General features: G+C 40.1%; 1 protein-coding gene across 1 annotated transcript in view; it reads right to left on the bottom strand.

The window, feature by feature from the left end:
* Positions 1–17,609, bottom strand: part of MAP1B (microtubule associated protein 1B) — a 65,222-nt gene that overhangs the window by 10,183 nt on the left and 37,430 nt on the right. Inside the window, exons 3-4 of the mRNA XM_062513193.1 lie at positions 10,596–10,678; positions 6,839–6,979 (exon numbers count right to left, since the gene is read on the bottom strand). Coding sequence (XP_062369177.1) covers positions 6,839–6,979; positions 10,596–10,678 — 224 coding nt within the window. The remainder of the gene's footprint in view (positions 1–6,838; positions 6,980–10,595; positions 10,679–17,609) is intronic.

The following is a 17,609-nucleotide window of genomic DNA, read 5'->3' as shown; positions in this document are numbered from 1 at the left end:
GTGAGTCCCCATCCTAGACACTAAACTAACCTGGTATCACAATTAGTTTACTACTGTATTTTTTAAAATATGAAGGAGGACCTTATTTCTGGTCAGTACTGCCCAAAGGACAACACGATCTAAGGTTCCCCCTTCCCTCCTCCATACTTTATAGAAGGATGGTACTAGCTATTATACTGAGAGGGTATGAGGACTGTGGGGATAATGCAGCCTGAGCTGCCACTGTATGTCTACCATGGGCTCACTGCTGGTCCATCCAGAAGAGAAAGCCAAGTACCCAAAGGACAAAGTACAACCACTTATTAGGCAGAGAGCAACTGCAACACAGAGGAGGCCAGCATCCTCCCAGGGGCAGTTGCTATCCTTTCTCCTTCTCTCATGGGATATATTCCACCACACCACTGTTTGTGCAGGTCCTTCTCTGGGCTGCCTCCTGAAAAGCCAGTAATGCTCCCAGATTCATTAAGATTGGCCTCAGGAGAGTTTTTCAGAACAGTGACCATGAGATGGTGGAACTCAGAATCCTCTAAGGAGGAAGCAAAAAGTAAGAAGGACTAGAATTCTAAACTTAGACTTCTTCAAAGACTACTTGGAGGAATGCCATGGTTTAGGGTTCTAGAAAATTCAGGTGTCTATGGTAGGGGGCTTACAGCTGGCCTGTGAGCCAGAGAGAGTTAGTGGACAAGGTTTTATTTCTGAAAGGAATTTTACCAAGCCTGTTGGTATGGAGACTGAGAAGAGAAGAAGAAGAAGAAGAAGAAGAAGAAGAAGACGAAGAAGAAGACAAAGAAGAAGAAGAAGAAGAAGAAGAAGAAGAAGAAGAAGAAGAAGAAGAAGAAGAAGAAGAAGAAGAAGAAGAAGATAAGCAAGAAAAAACCTGCAGCTGGGGAAAGTATTTTTAGAAAAGTTTTGTGAAAAACAGAAGTGAAAATGGTTTTACACTAATGAACGTTATGTTGATCTATTGCAATCAATGAATAAAGTATAAACTTTGTAGAGTGCATAAAAGACAGCATGCAGTTGTAATAAATGGGATATTAGCCTTCTGAAATGTACTGTGTGTCCTTTTGTATGTCATGCCCACCCCACCAGCGACAGGTGTTCAAGAGAGCTGATCATTATTCAAGCATCCTTCCCTCAAGCTTAAGACCAGTGTATTCCCATGAGTAACAAATCAGCCAAAGAGGTCAGCCAAAGATCTGCATGGATAAGCAGGCTGATTCTAGTAAGTCTCAAATGGAAGAAGGAAATTTATGGGGTGTTGAAAAAGGCACAGACCACATGGAAGGACTATAGGAATGCTACCAGAATATGCAGAGATGTAACAAGGAAGGTCAAGACCCACATAGAATTGAGTCTAGTAAGGGCTATCAAGGACAACAAGAAGGACGGCTACATGTACATCAGAAGCAAAAGGAAGATTAAGGAAAATGTGGGGTCACTGATAAATCAGACTGTTGTCCTGGTCATGGAAGACTTGGAGAAGGTGGAATTACTGAATGCCTTTTTTGCCTCAGTCTTTACTGCTGAGACCAGCCCTCAGACCTTGGAGATAAGGGAGGCTGGAGAAAGGAAGAGTTTTCTTGGTTGTAGGGGGTTGCATTAGAGATCAGTTGGGCATAAATCCATGGGTCCTGATGAGATGTACCCACAGGTGCTGAGGTAGCTGGCAGATGTTGCTAAGGGACTCTGAAAAATCATGGAGAAAAGGAGAGGTGTATGATGGCTGATGACTGGAGGCAAAGTCAGTGTTACTCCTGTCTTCAAAAAGGCAAGAAAAAGGGCCCAAGAAACTACTGGCCAGACAGCCTCATTTCCACCCCTTGAAAGGTGATGGAACAGATCATTCTGGAGGTCATCACCAAGCAAATAAAATAAAAGAAGGTTGCTAGGAGCCATCAGCAAAAATTCCCCAAGGGGAAATCATGCTTGACCAATCTGACAGCCTTCTGTGATGGCAGGGCAGGATGGATAGAGGAGGGGAAAGCAGTGATGCTGCCTGCCTCCCCTTCAGCAAGGCTTTGGACACCATTTCCCATAACATCCTCATAAGTAAGCTCAGGAGGTGAGGGTTAGATGAACAGACAATTCGGTGGATCAAAGACTGGCTGAAAGGCAGAGCTCACTGAGTTGTGACCACTCGAGGAGAATCCAGTGATATTCAAACTGTTCATCAACAACCTGAATGAAGGGATGGAATGGACCCTGAGCAAGTTTCTGATGACCTTGTAGGGAGTGACTGATACACTGGAAGGCTGAGCTGCCATGACCTTGAAAGAGAGAGAACTGGGTGTAGAGAATGAAATTATACAAATGAAAATTTAGGGTTCTGCACCTGGGGAGGTGTAGCCCCAAGTACCAGTAACAGGCTGTGTGGGGGAGAGCTCTGCAGAAAATGACCTGGGAATCTTGGTGGATGACTGTACACCAGCAATGTGTCCCCGTGACCAAGATGGCCAATTGTATCCCTAGGGAATACCATTCCTGAAAAGCCAGCCCCATTCCTTCCATCAGGAAGAGTGCAACCAGCAGGTTGAGGGAGATGATCTCTACTTAGCCCTAGTGAGACCACATGTGGAGTGCTGTGTTCAGTTCTGTACTCCACAGATCACAAAAGACAAAGAGCTACAGAGGGTCCAGCAGAAGCCACAGAGATGATGACGGGACTGGAACATCTGTCTTTGGAGGTGAGAATGTGGGAGCTGGGCCTGTTTAGTCCAGAGAAGTCTGAGAGGGGTTCTTGTGAATACATGTAAGTATCTCAAAGGCAGGTGTCAAGAGGATGGTGCCAGACTCTTCTCGATGGTGGCTTGTTACAGGACAAGGAACAATGGCCATGAGCTAAAACATTAAGTTCCCATTCAAAATGAGGAAGAACTTTATGTTGAGGATGGCAGAGCACTGGAACAGGCTGCCCTGGGAGGCTGTGTAGTGTCCTTCTCTGGAGATACTGAAAATCTACTTGGACATTTTCCTGTGTCACCTGCTCTACAAACCTGGGGGTTTGGACTGGATAATCTCCACACATCCCTTCCAACCCTAATGATTCTGTGAATCTGTGATTGAGAACTGAGTTAATACTTCAGAAATGGAAACAGCTGTAAGTTTTTGGACCCCTCTCTCCAAGGAAGACACTGAGGTGCTTGAGCATGTTGAGAGAAAGGCAACAGTGCTGGTGAAGGGCCTGGAGCATGACAAGGAGTGGCTGAGTGAGCTGAGGTTGTTTAGCCTGGAAAAAAGGAGGCTGGGGGAGTGGTGGGGGGGGACAGAACTTAATGCTGTCTGAACTGCCTGAAAGGAGGGTGTAGCCAGGTGGGAGCTTAGTCTCTTCTCACAAGTAGCAAATGACAGGATGACAAGAAATGACCTCAAATTGCACCAGGGGAAGTTGAGATTGGTTATGAAGGAAAATTTCTTCCCCAAATGCATTGTCATACACTGAATCAGGCTGCCCAAGGAAGTGACTGAGTCACCATCCTTGCAAGTATTTAAGATGTGTAGATGTGGTGGTGCTTGGGGGCATAGTTTAGTGTTGAATTTGGTAGTGTTGCATAAGAGCTGGACTTGATCTTTGATATCTTTTCCAACCCAAACAATTCTAAGAATTTGTCTTTTCCAACCTGAACAGTTCTATGAATAAATAGTAGATAATTTCTATTCTACTTGCCCTTAACAAAGAGACCACCAAACTTCTATAAAGAAGTAATTCAGATATAAAATGTCAGTGGAAAACATGCTAGCACATCATCATGCAAAATGCCATAACCTTCTTTGCAGAGACTCAGTTGTCAGTTCAAGCTTTAAGAACAGTTTTCATAAGACTGATATAGGTAACACTACAGCTGCATAATTGGAAATTCTTGGACCACAAGCTGTATCAAGAGAGGAAATGAATATATAAAAGATTAATGATGTTTGATTGTATTAGATCTCTTTGGGCCTCTCTGTGTGTAGATTTCACTTTTTTCTTTGTGTTATCTAACTTATTTTTAGCATTTATCAAACATAAAACTCAACAAAGATGCAGTGGCTGTTATTAAAGAACCAATCCAACCAAGAGATAAATAAAGCCCAAAATAAATATTTTCTACCTTCCTGTATCATTGTTACTGAATATCTAAACCATTTGACTGCAGTATAAATAAATCTCACCCATATGTCAGACATAGCCCTGTCTATATGACAGCAAATGAAAAAAACAAAGCAGAAAGAATAACTGGAGAAAAGGCTGAAAATGCTGATAAGGACAACAGGGGAACCATTGCTATTGTTTATTGCAGAATTAAGAAAAGAGGGGCAGCATGGATGACAGCTTTGAAATGGATTTAGAATCTCAAGTGTAGTCCTTATGATATGTCTCTGATCAGGGTTGAAAACACATTATTAGGGAGTGCCAAATGTAATAAAAAATAATTTCCTCTGAATAAACAAATCCAAGTCTGTTGCACACATAAGGCAATAAAACTGGAGTACAGACTGTTTCTCATAAAGGGCTGATTTTCTGCCTAGATAAAAAAAATCATATGGTAATATAATGGGCTAATGAATATACTGTATCAAGGTTTGGAGTGAGTCCTTTTCAGTTTATATTATACCATATTTGGATTTCTGCTTCATACTTCTAAATTCTGACTTTTTTGCTCCTTAAAGTTGGCATGCATAATGCAGACAGTGTTAAGCCACTGGAAGCCCAGGCTAATGAAAAATTAAAGAAAGTTTATTCCAGGCACAAATTGTATCTGTTAGGAATAGCAAATTCAGTCATGCCTCAGAAAAAGTATCAATGAATTTAATTTCAAATGGTGACACCTGGGTTAGACAGTAGAACAAAGATGTAGCCAAACATCATGTTTTGTCCTTCTTCACATTCAAAACCATTGTGTAAGAAAATAAATCCTGAATGCCTTTTTAAACCTGTAAACCTGAATGCCTTTTTAAACATTGAGAGACATCTGTTGAGGGATGCTTAAGTTTTAGAAGTGTCACAGCTAGTGATGACAAACAGTAAGTTGGCTGCTCAGAGAACATGCAATTACTACTTCCTACCCTGAATCACAAAGGTGCAAAGAAAGATTTTCCTGTTCTAGCTGTTGTTACAGGAACAGGGGAAATGGGACATTTTACACCTTCCCACATAGGGGAAATTTAAAATCCTGCTTTCAGGCTTTGTCTGAAGAGAGTTCTGCATGCTAGAGATGGATTTATGAATTAGACTTTATACAAGTATCTCCCAAAGTGTACTTTCTTATTTGCAAGCACATTCTTGACCTTAGTCCAGGTTTGGCCCAATGAAGCAAAAATGGGCAGAGGTCATAAACACTCCTACCTTACATGGTTATAGAATCATAGAATTGTTTAGGGTGCCAAAGACCATTGAGTCCAACTGTAAATCTGGTGCTGCCAAATCCACTAGGATCAGGACAGCACAGTAATTCTTTCATCTCGTCACCCCGAAGAAAACCACTTTTTCTAGAACTTCTTTTCTAATTATTTTTTTCAATTTTTAAAAAATGCTGCACACATGAACTGCAGTATGACAAACATGATCTTTCTTTTTGTTTTGTGAAAGCTTCCAGACAGTCTGAGACCCCCAGGCTTCCGAAACAATAGACTGGAAGCCAACACTTGCTGAGAGCCATGCCAGCTGGTTGCTGAGCACACTGCCAGCCACAGAGATGAGCCAAATGAGCCTTACTTATAGACCATGGGAGTGTGCCCAGAACACCCACTACTGCAGCAATCCCACAGCATCTGCAACTCATGGCCAGCCCCCATTCTTCCACTTTCCAAGCAATAATTTTGTTTCCTAACAAAACATTGTAATGGTAGCATTTGCCCCTAGTTTTGCATGTAGTCATAAAGTAATTATATGTCGTTAATTAGATAGAGACATATGGAACTTGAGTTTGTAATCTCATAGAAAAGTAACTCTGAGAAGTGCCAGTGAATTTTAGGTGCCAGGACTCTCAGAGAGCGGGAATTCAGCTCTTTCCCCAGCCATTTGCTGAACAAAGAGGCTTTGAGAGTATTTCATATGGATACAATAAGGTCAAATTAGGGCTCACAGAAAGTATGCTATTTCAGCACTGAACTTTCAAATCTCAGTCTACTGACATGGTCCTGATTAATAGTGCAAACTAAATTTGTGTGGATAGCCATACAGTGTATTTAAATATATACTTTACATGGCAGCTAAATTAAGTATGACAGCTTATTTACTATGTATTCCTGCCCTATGGGAACTTTCAGACACAGTACATTAAGGAAGAGAGCAAAGTAACAAGTCATGAAACAAATGGCATTAAACATTGGTATATTTCATGTTTATCTTTTTGTTGTGTAAAAATCACAAGTTTTACGGATTTACTGGCCATATTTTAGACAATACTGTGAAAAAGTTAAGCAGACAGATGATGCAAGAAATTACAGTTCTTCTAACAGCCACCCTCAGTTTTATCAATGTCACTTGCTAATTAGCCACATGCAAGAACCAGGTGTCAAGTTCAATTCAACTGCTCTGTATGTGCACCTTAGATTAACAACCTGTGTATTTTAAACACACCATTATCTCTTTCCATTGTTGAGGGTTCCTTGATTTTCTCTTTACGAAAGTTGTAATTTAATCTCCAAAATTAATATTTCATTATTTTGTTAGGCAATTTATCTGAAATCTAAAGTAAAATTAAAAATGTTTTGCAAGAAAGCCTGTAATGAAGAGTAAAAAGCACAACACCAGGCTGCCTGTTGGTAACTCTAACAAGACAGAGAGCCACTTTTAGTCTTCTAGGAAACTCTGCCAGCACTTAAAAATGCATGGAAGACACTTTTCTAAACATACCTCTTGATCTGTGAAGATCTCAATGAAGTTCTGGAAGGAGAAGGACCCTGACTGAAGAATGAGTTCTCCTGTGTTTTCAAAGCACTGGCCAGTTAGAACAAGGAGCTTGTGCCTTGCAGCATCAGTGATCATTAAGCGCACCTAGAGTGAAGAAGAGTAATACATCAAGAATGGGAGTAACTGTGTGTTTCAATAGTCCACTGAGAACACACAGTTTATCTCTCATAATTTAAAACCAGTCTGTGGAACAGGATTCCCAAAACATTATGGAGTTGTAGTGCTGTTTACCAAATACAATGAGAAAGAGGAAAACGTGAGAAAAAAAATGGACGGGCAAGACACAGTTGGAAAGTAGGCGTGAAGAACAAACCAAATTAATGACATGGCAAAACCAGCAAGGAGCAGAACTGTATACAACTTGAATGAAGAAATCATTTTTTTTAACACCAAACTTACTTGTAGTATAGTTCTTGGTATACTTTTACAGAATTGTATCAGGACAAGCTTGGTAAACTATTTAAGAGCACATGCTTATTTCACTTGACCCTGACTACAGCTATTGTTTATTCTTGTTTACCACTCCCAAGGAGGAGGCTTATGTGCATACTAAGAGAAAGCCATACATTCTAAATTTAGGAACACAACTAAACAAAACCTGTGTAAGATTCCACACATGTTGAGTAAATGCTTTGCAAATACTTAAAAATCTTACCACACACTGAAAAAACCAATTCAGTCTATGGTATTTCAAGCGCACTAATTCCTCTATTAAGGAAGAATTAAATCAAACCAGAACAGGGATTTCAGAACAAGGCTATCCACATATTAAACTAATTGAGCAAATGAGCAGAGTCCATCTGGGACAACTCCACATGATATTGCTTCCAAGCTCCATCTCCATGGAGATGACATAATCAACTCAGCTCTCCTTGCAAGATATTCTTTCTAAGATTTATATTGATTGTTAAGCAATCAATTTTTCTAAATAACTCTTGCAAATGCTGGGAGGCTGAGCCAGGAAGGCTAACCTGAATCTCTGCTGAACAACTCACATTTCCAGTACAACTCAAAGACACACATTGGAGAGTATGTATCTCAAAGAAGATCCCAACTGTACTATGTCTTCACTGTTATTTTATTAAATATGGGACCCTGATACTGAGCAGCAGAAAGTTCCTTTAATTTAATGTAGGACTAATGCTGATCTGCCATTAATTGTACTAAATAAATAAAAATTCAGAAATAAAATGTATGGATTAAGTGTACCTATTTCTATTTCAGATAAAAATACAGATAAGTGCAAACATTTGTCTGGTGTGCATTACTCAAATCTTCCCTGTTTTCACTAAAAAATGTAAAGAAACCGTATCTGAACTGGCTTCCTCCTCTAGGTTTTCTTTTGCTGCTGCCAGCAGTGCTCATCAACTTTTGCTCAAACTCATCAGGTTTTCCAACAGTAAAACTCCTTCTGACTTGTGAATCACTGATATGTGATGTCATATAATTCCCCTTCAACCAATTTTATTAATTGAAAATTAACTCTACATTGTGCAGAGTTAGCAAACTATGCCAGGAAAACAAGCAAATAAAGATTTGCAGATTACAGATCATAATGTGTATGCATTGAAGACCTTAAGAGACACATAAATTCTGTGTCTGGGTACAAATAAGGTTTTCTGAAGGACTATCAGAAATTCGTCTCCTGATTTCAAGACCCCTCAATTTTAGAATAAATACTGCAAGGTGATGATTCCATTCAGTTTAACTGTTGGTTAAAATTCAAAATTGATTGAAGGAAGTGCACAGCAAGATGTAGGCTCAGTCAAAACAGAGTTTAAGATGGAGTGTGAACAGAGACTGGCCCATCAGCAGATCGGTGGTTTCCCAAACTATGGTACAGTCAACAGGAGAATTAAAGCAACAGAGTGGGGACTTCCTAAAAAGGAAGTAAATGTTCATTGGAGTTTTCTTCAGGAAACAATCTCTCTCCTTTTGGGCCTCTTTCTTAAGGGAGGTGCTTGGCATTTGACAGAACATGACAGGAGCTTCAGGCACAATCATGTGTGGACTACCACCAGGTAAGGCTATAAACAGCTGGATTACCAGGTATATTGCATTTCCTTCTATTCTTTTTCTGTTTGTTATGTTTGTTTCTTTGGCTTGGTTTTCTTTTTTAGCTGTTATTTTACTTTGGTTTGTTTTTTTGTTTCTTTGTGTGTTTTGTTTTTTTTCCTGAGTGAATAGATGCCAGTTCCTCTTCTGCTGAAGTCAGAGCTTCATGGTATATCTCTGTCTCCTCCAGATGCACCCTGGAAATCTCTAATATATGAAATAAAGTTTTCTATTTGCCATAGTGAACAAAGAATGTCTGCTCCTACCTCTGATTTAATTCTGCCACCTCTTTCTGATCGCCTCTATCTGAACTGTCTCTGTTCAGAGCCTTGCTAATGCTAAGCCAGCCAAGTTAAATCTCATCTGTCTGATTGTGACCAGTTTGGCAGGATAAAAGCACAGTAAAGATTGCCTCCCATAGTCTCGTGAGATGAAATTTACAGTAACATAGCTAAACACCTTCCAAAGCCAAAGGAGTAAGCCCAGGGTTCAGAAATCATTAACGGGTGTCACATCATGTTCTTCCATGTGGTCATCCATGAAAGGAATAACAAGCAACAGTAACAGAAATAGCATTTCCCTGCTTTTGGCAGTTTCTCTTCTCTTCCACCCCTTCACACATGCACACACTTGATGGCTTTTTACTCAGAATGAATGCACAGAGCTGTTATCCTGGTGACCCTCTTATCCTTACCAAGCACCTCTAGTGGCTTTTAAGCGATTTTCACACATCTCTTAAACACACATTTTAGTAAGCTCCCATTGACTAAGGTGGCTTTTAAACTTCTACAGGTTCAGAAATTTCATTTTTTTTAGAGTCCTTTCTTCTGTTTGTGTTCAACATAATTTAGCAATTGACAGCAAAGTAACTTTTTCACCAGTGACCACCAGCAGAACCACTCTATCTCCCAAAAGAAATGAGACTGGCAGTCCTTCCCAGCACAGACGAGCAATGCAATCATCCCTATTATTTCAACCTTCAGTCTCACTCACTAAATAAATCAATTTTGTCTTTGAGCTACACAATCAATTCTTTGACTCTACTGAGCTCATTAGGAATTAGCAGTTCACTTACAGGCACTCTCCAGGGCTCACTAATCACGTCACATACTTTTTGAAGGACAGATAGATCAACCTAGACTCACCACTACATAGCTGGTAATTCCTCTCAGACCCAGATTTGTCCCTGAGGACCTTCAGACATTTTCTTCATACATAAAACAGGTATCTAGAACTACCAAACAATGGCAAAGCATAAGAAAAGCAGAGGCAGCTTAATCAGAGCTGCCTCCACTCTATCAAGAATAGAATTGGATGCATTATGAGAAAAGGAAAGCTGGGATCAGAGACATGTTTCTGTCCTATGCTTTTGATAATTTGTCAGGAGTCTGGGAAACCAGGGAACAGATCAAGGGATCAGTGACATTTTTCATTATATTTATTTCAAATATACCCTTTCATTCACAATCAGGACCTGCTCTCAGTGTCTTCTAAGATTTTGAAAAACAGTATTTGAGTTTGTTAGTCTCTAAGCTAACAGGCAGTGACTGATGCTCCATAATCACCTCAACTACATCTGCTTCAGCATCCTCATCATGTCCACTTAATGGAGCTTTTATGACATGTCCAACAAAGTATTTCTTACCTCAGTACTAACTGCTTCATCTGAGGGATTGATGAGGACTACAGTTTCCAAGACATCACTTCTGTGGTGAAGAATCTTCTGACCTGCAAGTGCAGAAAGGAAAAAATGAAGAATTAAATTCAATCATAACAGTATACTGGACTTTCCATGAGTTTGCTGTATGTCTCGTGTGACAGCCCTCTGGCTGACCAGTTTGAAGGAGTATCCATGACTTTGTCTTACAGAGTTGGTGCAGATAAGGGAGTAACAACCATCAGGTAAGCATCTGGCCCTGACAAATCAAGTGAAAACAAGAACCCACACTGCCACAATGCTCCCTTCAGCCTTCCACTGGTATTGATTAACACTGGGACACTGCAAAAGTTCCCTATGGGGAAGGTTAGACACTTGCCATGCTGCCCTACTTATCTCACTCCTGCTTACAAAAGATGTAGCAAGCAATGTCAAGCAACAAAAGTGACAGGGCATACAAATAACATCTAGATCCTGAATTAGTAAAGTCTGGGCTAGTTTGGAGCAGCCTTGCAGCCTATTGGCTTTCATACTTAATCTGTCTCTGTATTTAATAGTGATATTCATCTGACTAGGAGTGAATGCCAGAAAAACAAAACAGGACTATTAAAATTTCTCCCCCTTATGTTAATTGACAAGTTCTTATCAGGGTCTCTTTCTGTGAGAACTGCAGTGAGATTAATTAGCATTGGATTGTCATTCTGAAATCCAGACTGATAATTAGTCTAAAAAACCAGAAGAGCTATCCCTTCTGAGTAAACTGCTTGGTGCAATATTAATCAATTAAAATAATTTATTAGGCTTTAAAGGGAGTACGGGACACAGACCTATTTGTCAACTTAGTAAACGTTCCCTGTAAAGAGACATAAATTAACAAGTCTGAGGACAGTCAGGATGAAAGGAGCTCCACATGCCTGAGAACATGGTGTGAGAGGAAGGGCAGCCAGTCATTCCCACAGTGTCTCTAGCTGGGGCAAGCTCACTGCTGCCCCACTTGCCCCAGCAATGCCCTCTTCCTTCCTCACTGCCCCACCTGCATCAGTCCTGCCTTCTTCCTTCTCCTTGCCCCTTGAGCTCCCACAGTGCTGCATCTGTTGCTGTTGTTCTGGGGAACCTCTACATCTATAAACATGTGAGCTTACAACCAAATGATGGAAAGTGATGGAGAAGGAAAATAGTGCTCTCAAGTAAAATGTGAGACTGGGTTGTAGTCCATTCTCTTGTGCATGACAGTGCCTAGAAACTTAGGGATAATATCTACTTAAGTTTGAAGAAACCTTGTTTTCTTAACACATATTCTTTCTGCTATACTTCATTGAAAGAAGGATACAAATTGTATATTACAGAAGGAGAAGAGGGCAGGTCTCACCCCTCTGCAACATCCAGTTCTGGTATTACGCTTTGCAATTCAATTTATTTTTACAGTTTTGTTTCTTTGCCTATCAGAAATGCACACATAAAGCTACAGTCAATAAAACATCCAGATGGCTTTGTTACCACAGACTCCTTCAGAAGATGTTCTGTGCTCTAATATTCTAGTTGTTTGTCAGATTTCCCTTAAATTAAGAGATTAGGTGGAGTTTGTTGAATTGTATTGTTAAGGAAATGAAAGGAATCATCTCCCTTTAGCAGACACTGAAATTTCTTGCTTAATAGTTGGTGACACTGAGCACATACTTTGCTTCAGGCTAGACTAAGCCTCATATATAATTAGACATGAACACATTAAACACAGGTAGAAAAGAAATGCGATTAGCCACATGCAAAGTCAGACAAAGATGTACCGCTTTCATCGGGCTCAAAGCACATACTTTGGACTCAACTGAAGCTGCTCCAAGTCGTGTGTCTGTGTAGCTGGGAAGGATTTGACCCGAGGAGTCACAGCTCCTACTGACCAACACCAGTGGTGGTTACATCCTACCAGACACCCTGCTCCAGTGGTCGTGTGGGTTCATTACCCCTGAGACTCATCTCCAGAGGCAGGCAAGTTGTCTGCACCATGTACATGGTGCCCACTCAGAGATGCACGTGTGACTGTCTTCCTCTTCAGCCCCATGGCATAAACATGTTATGGATTACCAGACAGGGTGGGGACCCAGCATTGGCAAGGTGTGAGTCACTATGAGGGCTCCCATCCCATGGAATACCTGGGAAGTCTGCAGCTACTTGCTGATGCCAGTAATGTGGTCCCATGTCACCACTTGAGAATTATGAAAGACTTTGAACTATTGCAATTTTGTCAGAGCAATGCAGGCTTGCTGCCCAGGTTGATATCCTGACATGCTCAGCTGGAATGAAGAAAAGTATCCCATGGGAACAGTTTTATCAGACTGAAATTAACTATCACAGTGTGGGAGCAGAAAAGAGCAACAGCACCTCATAAATTGGCAAGAGACTGTGACTTACAGTCACAGGTCTTTATTAAAACTTTTATATTTTATTACAGATGGGAGTGGGAGAACCTGAGACTTGTGTACATCTGGGGTTGCTTTACTGGACTTTGCAGCCTCTGTCTAAGCATGTTTGACACTGGAAGAAAAGAAGAAACTTCCACATTGGATGAAACTGGTTGGGTGGATAGATTTTACCTGCTTTTAGGAAACAAATCAAAGTCCCTTCTAAAGACTAATACATAAATATTATTTATGTTTTAAAGAAATCCAAGTATTTGCTCATCTTCTGACTCCATTAATTAAAGCTTCAAATTAAAAACTGATACAAGCAAAAAGTCTGACAGATGTTTGATTCAGAACAAGAACAGAGAAAAATAAATAGCATGTGAAAATTGCTTAAAATTGCACTTATCAACCCAGTTTCTATGGCCATAGGATCCTAATGCTCCCCTACTCATCCAAATATCAATGACATTTATTGTGTGATTATTGAGATGGGGATGGTGTTAGTCACATTTCCTAAAAAAGGGACAGAAGAGTTTTAAATTTACACAGTCAATTTTTTCAGGCCGATCAAGCAGCATGATCATAAGGGACACTTCTAACAGTGACTATGTTAAATTTGTGCAAACACAAAATGCAAATAAATGGCAAGGGAAAGAAATCAAGACCTCATTCAAGTTTTGTTTAACCAAGTGTCACTACTGACACTTTCTCCTGGGCATGCCTGTGCAACTGAGCCCACGGATGTGCCTGCTGCAATAGGCTACTCAATAAGAGGGCTTTCCACCAGCTTCTCCTGTCACTCCTGGAAGACATCAACATTCACTTGCTACCTATCAATACAGTTCCTACATAAAGTTAAAACAGAGGAAGCAGGCAAATCCTTCCCGTGGTCATTGTTAGCAGAAGTACACCTTGTCCCTGAAGATGGTAACTGTTTTGACACCTGATCTGGCATTCAAACACATTTCTCTGGCAATTTGAAACATCTCTCATTTTTCATGGTAAAGAACTTCAAAGTCTCATTTCCCCACCAGAAGACATGACAGCTGTGTTACATCAGCCACCCTGCTGGGTGGTATTAACAGATGGCACAGCTTGCAAGGCTGGATAATGACACTTCCCACACACCATGAATATGCAACGACCTGTCTGCAGCTAGGAACCTTCAGGGCTCTGCACTTGTAAGTAGCTTCAATGCCCAGGTCTCCCCAGCTGCCACATGTTCTTTTAGAGGAATTTCCAGACAGTAAGAGGACAAATCCTCCAAAATGAACCATAAACCATCCATCCCTGAAGTTGTAAGGGACACTTAGACTCTTCAAGAACAGTATTGGAGCTTGTCAGCCACTGTGCTGGGAAGCAATAACTGGTGTTCAAGAACCATCTCAACTACAATCTGTTTCAGATTTACCATGTTTGATGAAGGCTATTGGAAGATCATCATATCCCTTGCACATGATACATCGAAAGCAATAAATTTCTTTGGAAAAAAAAGAGCTTTTTGCATACCTAACAGTAATCTAATGACTCATACATTTTAAGTAACTTCAAACTGTTCACTATTGCATCTGCTATTTCTATTGTGGACTTCAAATTTGTCCTCCAAAACCAGACATGTTAACTTTGGGTTCTTCGTGGTTGTTCTATACTATCAACAGAGTACTTAGATTCTGGACTACTGGTCATCTGATGGTCACTATGTGTTGTACTAACTGAATAAATATATTTCTCCTTGTTTTCAGTATGAAGATCAATGGGTATAAATTGTCAAATAATACTGCAATTGTGATCAGCCCCAAATATCCTGTCTGCCTGGAGGCACTACATTGCAACAACAATTCCAGACCATAGAGAAAGGAACAAGATCCCCTTTTATAGCAGACTATTAATTATCAATTATCCAAAGAAATCTTGCATAAATGATATGAAGCAGTCCATCCTCTTCACCTTCTTTGTTGAGGAGGAGATACCAAACCATGCTAAGCTTCCTGCTGAACTAAACTGCAAGCTGGAGAAGTAGGCAAGTGTCCAGCATTGAGCAAAGTAGTGGTGGATTTTGCAGAGTCACTGAAGCAAATTCTGATGTTGTAAAACTCCAGAGTTCTGTATCTGCAAGTAAGCAGAAAATGATTTGCAGGCCTGATGGAGAAATGGCTCTCTAAAATCCAGGCACTAGACTACAAGAACAGGACTTCAGAAAGCGCCTTCCAGGAAAGCCCTGCAGGTGATGCCAGGGACTGTGAGGGTAATCATTCAGTCTTGTAACTAGCTGACACAATGGGGTGTGAATAACACAGGAATAATTTCGTTTATGCCAGAGAAGATGGATTCACTGCCTCCCGGGCTCAGTTCAGCCCAATGGCTTCTTAAATTCTGGCTGTCTGCAAGGAAGGTATAATAATTTTCTCCCGGCAATAACTCCTACATATGTATGAATATCACAGTATTTTACACATTTCTAGGTGAAAAAAAATCCTGCTAGGATGCCAAGCTGATGTGACAGCTGTGAACAAATCTAATAATGAGTTCACATTGCTGAGCCCTCTAATGGAGACAAAGATGTGAAAGAATGACACTAACTGAAAAGTGTGACTGTTTTCCTTGCCATCATTTAAACCTCCTTGCTCTGGACATGATGGTAGATTCAGATTAGTATCTAATGTTACATGCTTTTTATAGGGAATTATGTGTTATCTCTGCAAAGTTCAGTTAATTTTTCAGCTGGAATACTGAACTGTGTTGTGACTCTTCAGAAAGCATAAATTTCTAATTTATTGTCTCCCTCTCCCCGCATGAATGGAATTGATATTTTAGTTTCATCTCGTTCAGCTGCAGCCTGGTGGTAGTTAAATGTTTTTCCTACCCACATCTGATTTTGAACAATTTATTAACTACAAATCCTCAGAGGTAGCATCCTGCATCCTCCTGTATTGTATTTTTCATTTTTAAGCTCACATCTATATAATGAAATAAAACCCATTGCATACAATTTCATTTTTATTTTTTGTGTAAGTCCTTATCTGTCAGATCTCATTTGGGTTTATACTTCCAAATAGTAACAGAGCCCTGAGAGTGGGAGGCTAGACAGAAGATGATTATGCAGTCCGAACAATGACTGCATGATTCAGCCTCCAGTTACAGTATATGAACCCAGTTCACCAATCCTTACTCAGGACTCTTAGCAGGGAGAGAATGCAAGTCAACTTGTTTGCACTAATTTGCATAGCTGGATTTGTATTTTCTGCCTCAAACCTTAATCTCTAATACTTGCAGATTTATGAACTGAGCTGTGCTAGGAGCTGTTGCAAGAACTACAAGTGATTGCAGGGACCTCACTGCTCTGTGGCCATTCACCATGAAATATCCTGAAGTTAATTCAAGACATTACATCACCTTTTTCACAGCCTGTTGATCAAAAGACTAATTGTATCATCTTTTCCCACTAAATATTGATTTCTTGCATGTTTGCCAACTTTGTGTGCCATCTATTCTGCTGTCAAAATACAGCCATTTATCAAGTAGAAGCAAACTGCTGCCCTTTCACTCCCATCTGTTACTGTTGGGAAAATTAGTACTCTCAACTCTCATTTCTCACCTTCAGAAAATTGTATTTCTCACATAATTCTTGATACTTCACAATTTCAGGACACTATGAAGGACTCCTAAAGCATTAAAAATCAAAGACTACCCTGAAAAGAAAAGTTGATGCAATTCAATCTAAAGTAAAATAATATGAAAAGTTTACATATTATAATTTTAGTGGCTACTAAAATAGATCTATCTCCCAAAAGAGGGAATATGTTGCAAAAACTGAACCAAGTAGCCTATTGATTCACTGAATCTCTGGAATGACATGAAATTTAAAACCAATACTTCTGAAAACCTCAATAAAATCAGAGTTAAAAAAACCCAAAAACCCCCATTTGCTGTTTATATGCTGAACTTGAAACAGTAGTGCAATCCAATGCTCTCAATATATGGGTTCACCCTTGATTTTGCTTAAGAAAAGATATACCAAATAGTCAGTCAACAGCATCCACTTGTTCAATGACTTCAGCTACAAGTTATGGCTGTGTAGCACTAAAAGTCACTATCAATGGGAAAAAACCCAGCCTCTTTGTAAAATGAATGACAGTCTTTAAAAGTTGGAGTCCTTCTTGGATTTGGAAATCAAACATTCCTGATCTACCCTATGACGACCAATTATTCCCAATACATAAGATTCCATCCTTCTGGGGAAACTACACAATATCCTAACCAATTTTAGAGACAACAGAACCCTGGTAACAGTCTTTGCTTTCTCATGTGATGCCAGAGCCTTGCATGGCTGTCTTTAAACTCTTGGCATTTCTGTTCTTCCACTGACCTGTGTCACTTACAATTCACATGACAAGTCAAGCTTAAATCCCAGAAGCCTTGTACACCAGTATTTAGTAGCACTGTGACTTCAGCAAGAGAATGGCAAGCACAGGACATAAATCTGAACTGGAACAGCTGAAATTATGCTTTCCAAAGGGAAGTGCAGCTTTATGATCCTACCCATGTGATAGATAATCTTCTGTAACTACAGAAAGAGGAAAAAAAGGAGTGTTTAAAGAACAGA

The sequence above is a fragment of the Cinclus cinclus genome, chromosome Z (genome assembly GCF_963662255.1).
Source record: "Cinclus cinclus chromosome Z, bCinCin1.1, whole genome shotgun sequence".
NCBI classification, from domain to species: Eukaryota; Metazoa; Chordata; class Aves; order Passeriformes; family Cinclidae; genus Cinclus; species Cinclus cinclus.
The sequence above is the reverse complement of the archived record's forward strand: the minus strand, read 5'-3'. Positions and strand labels throughout refer to the sequence as shown.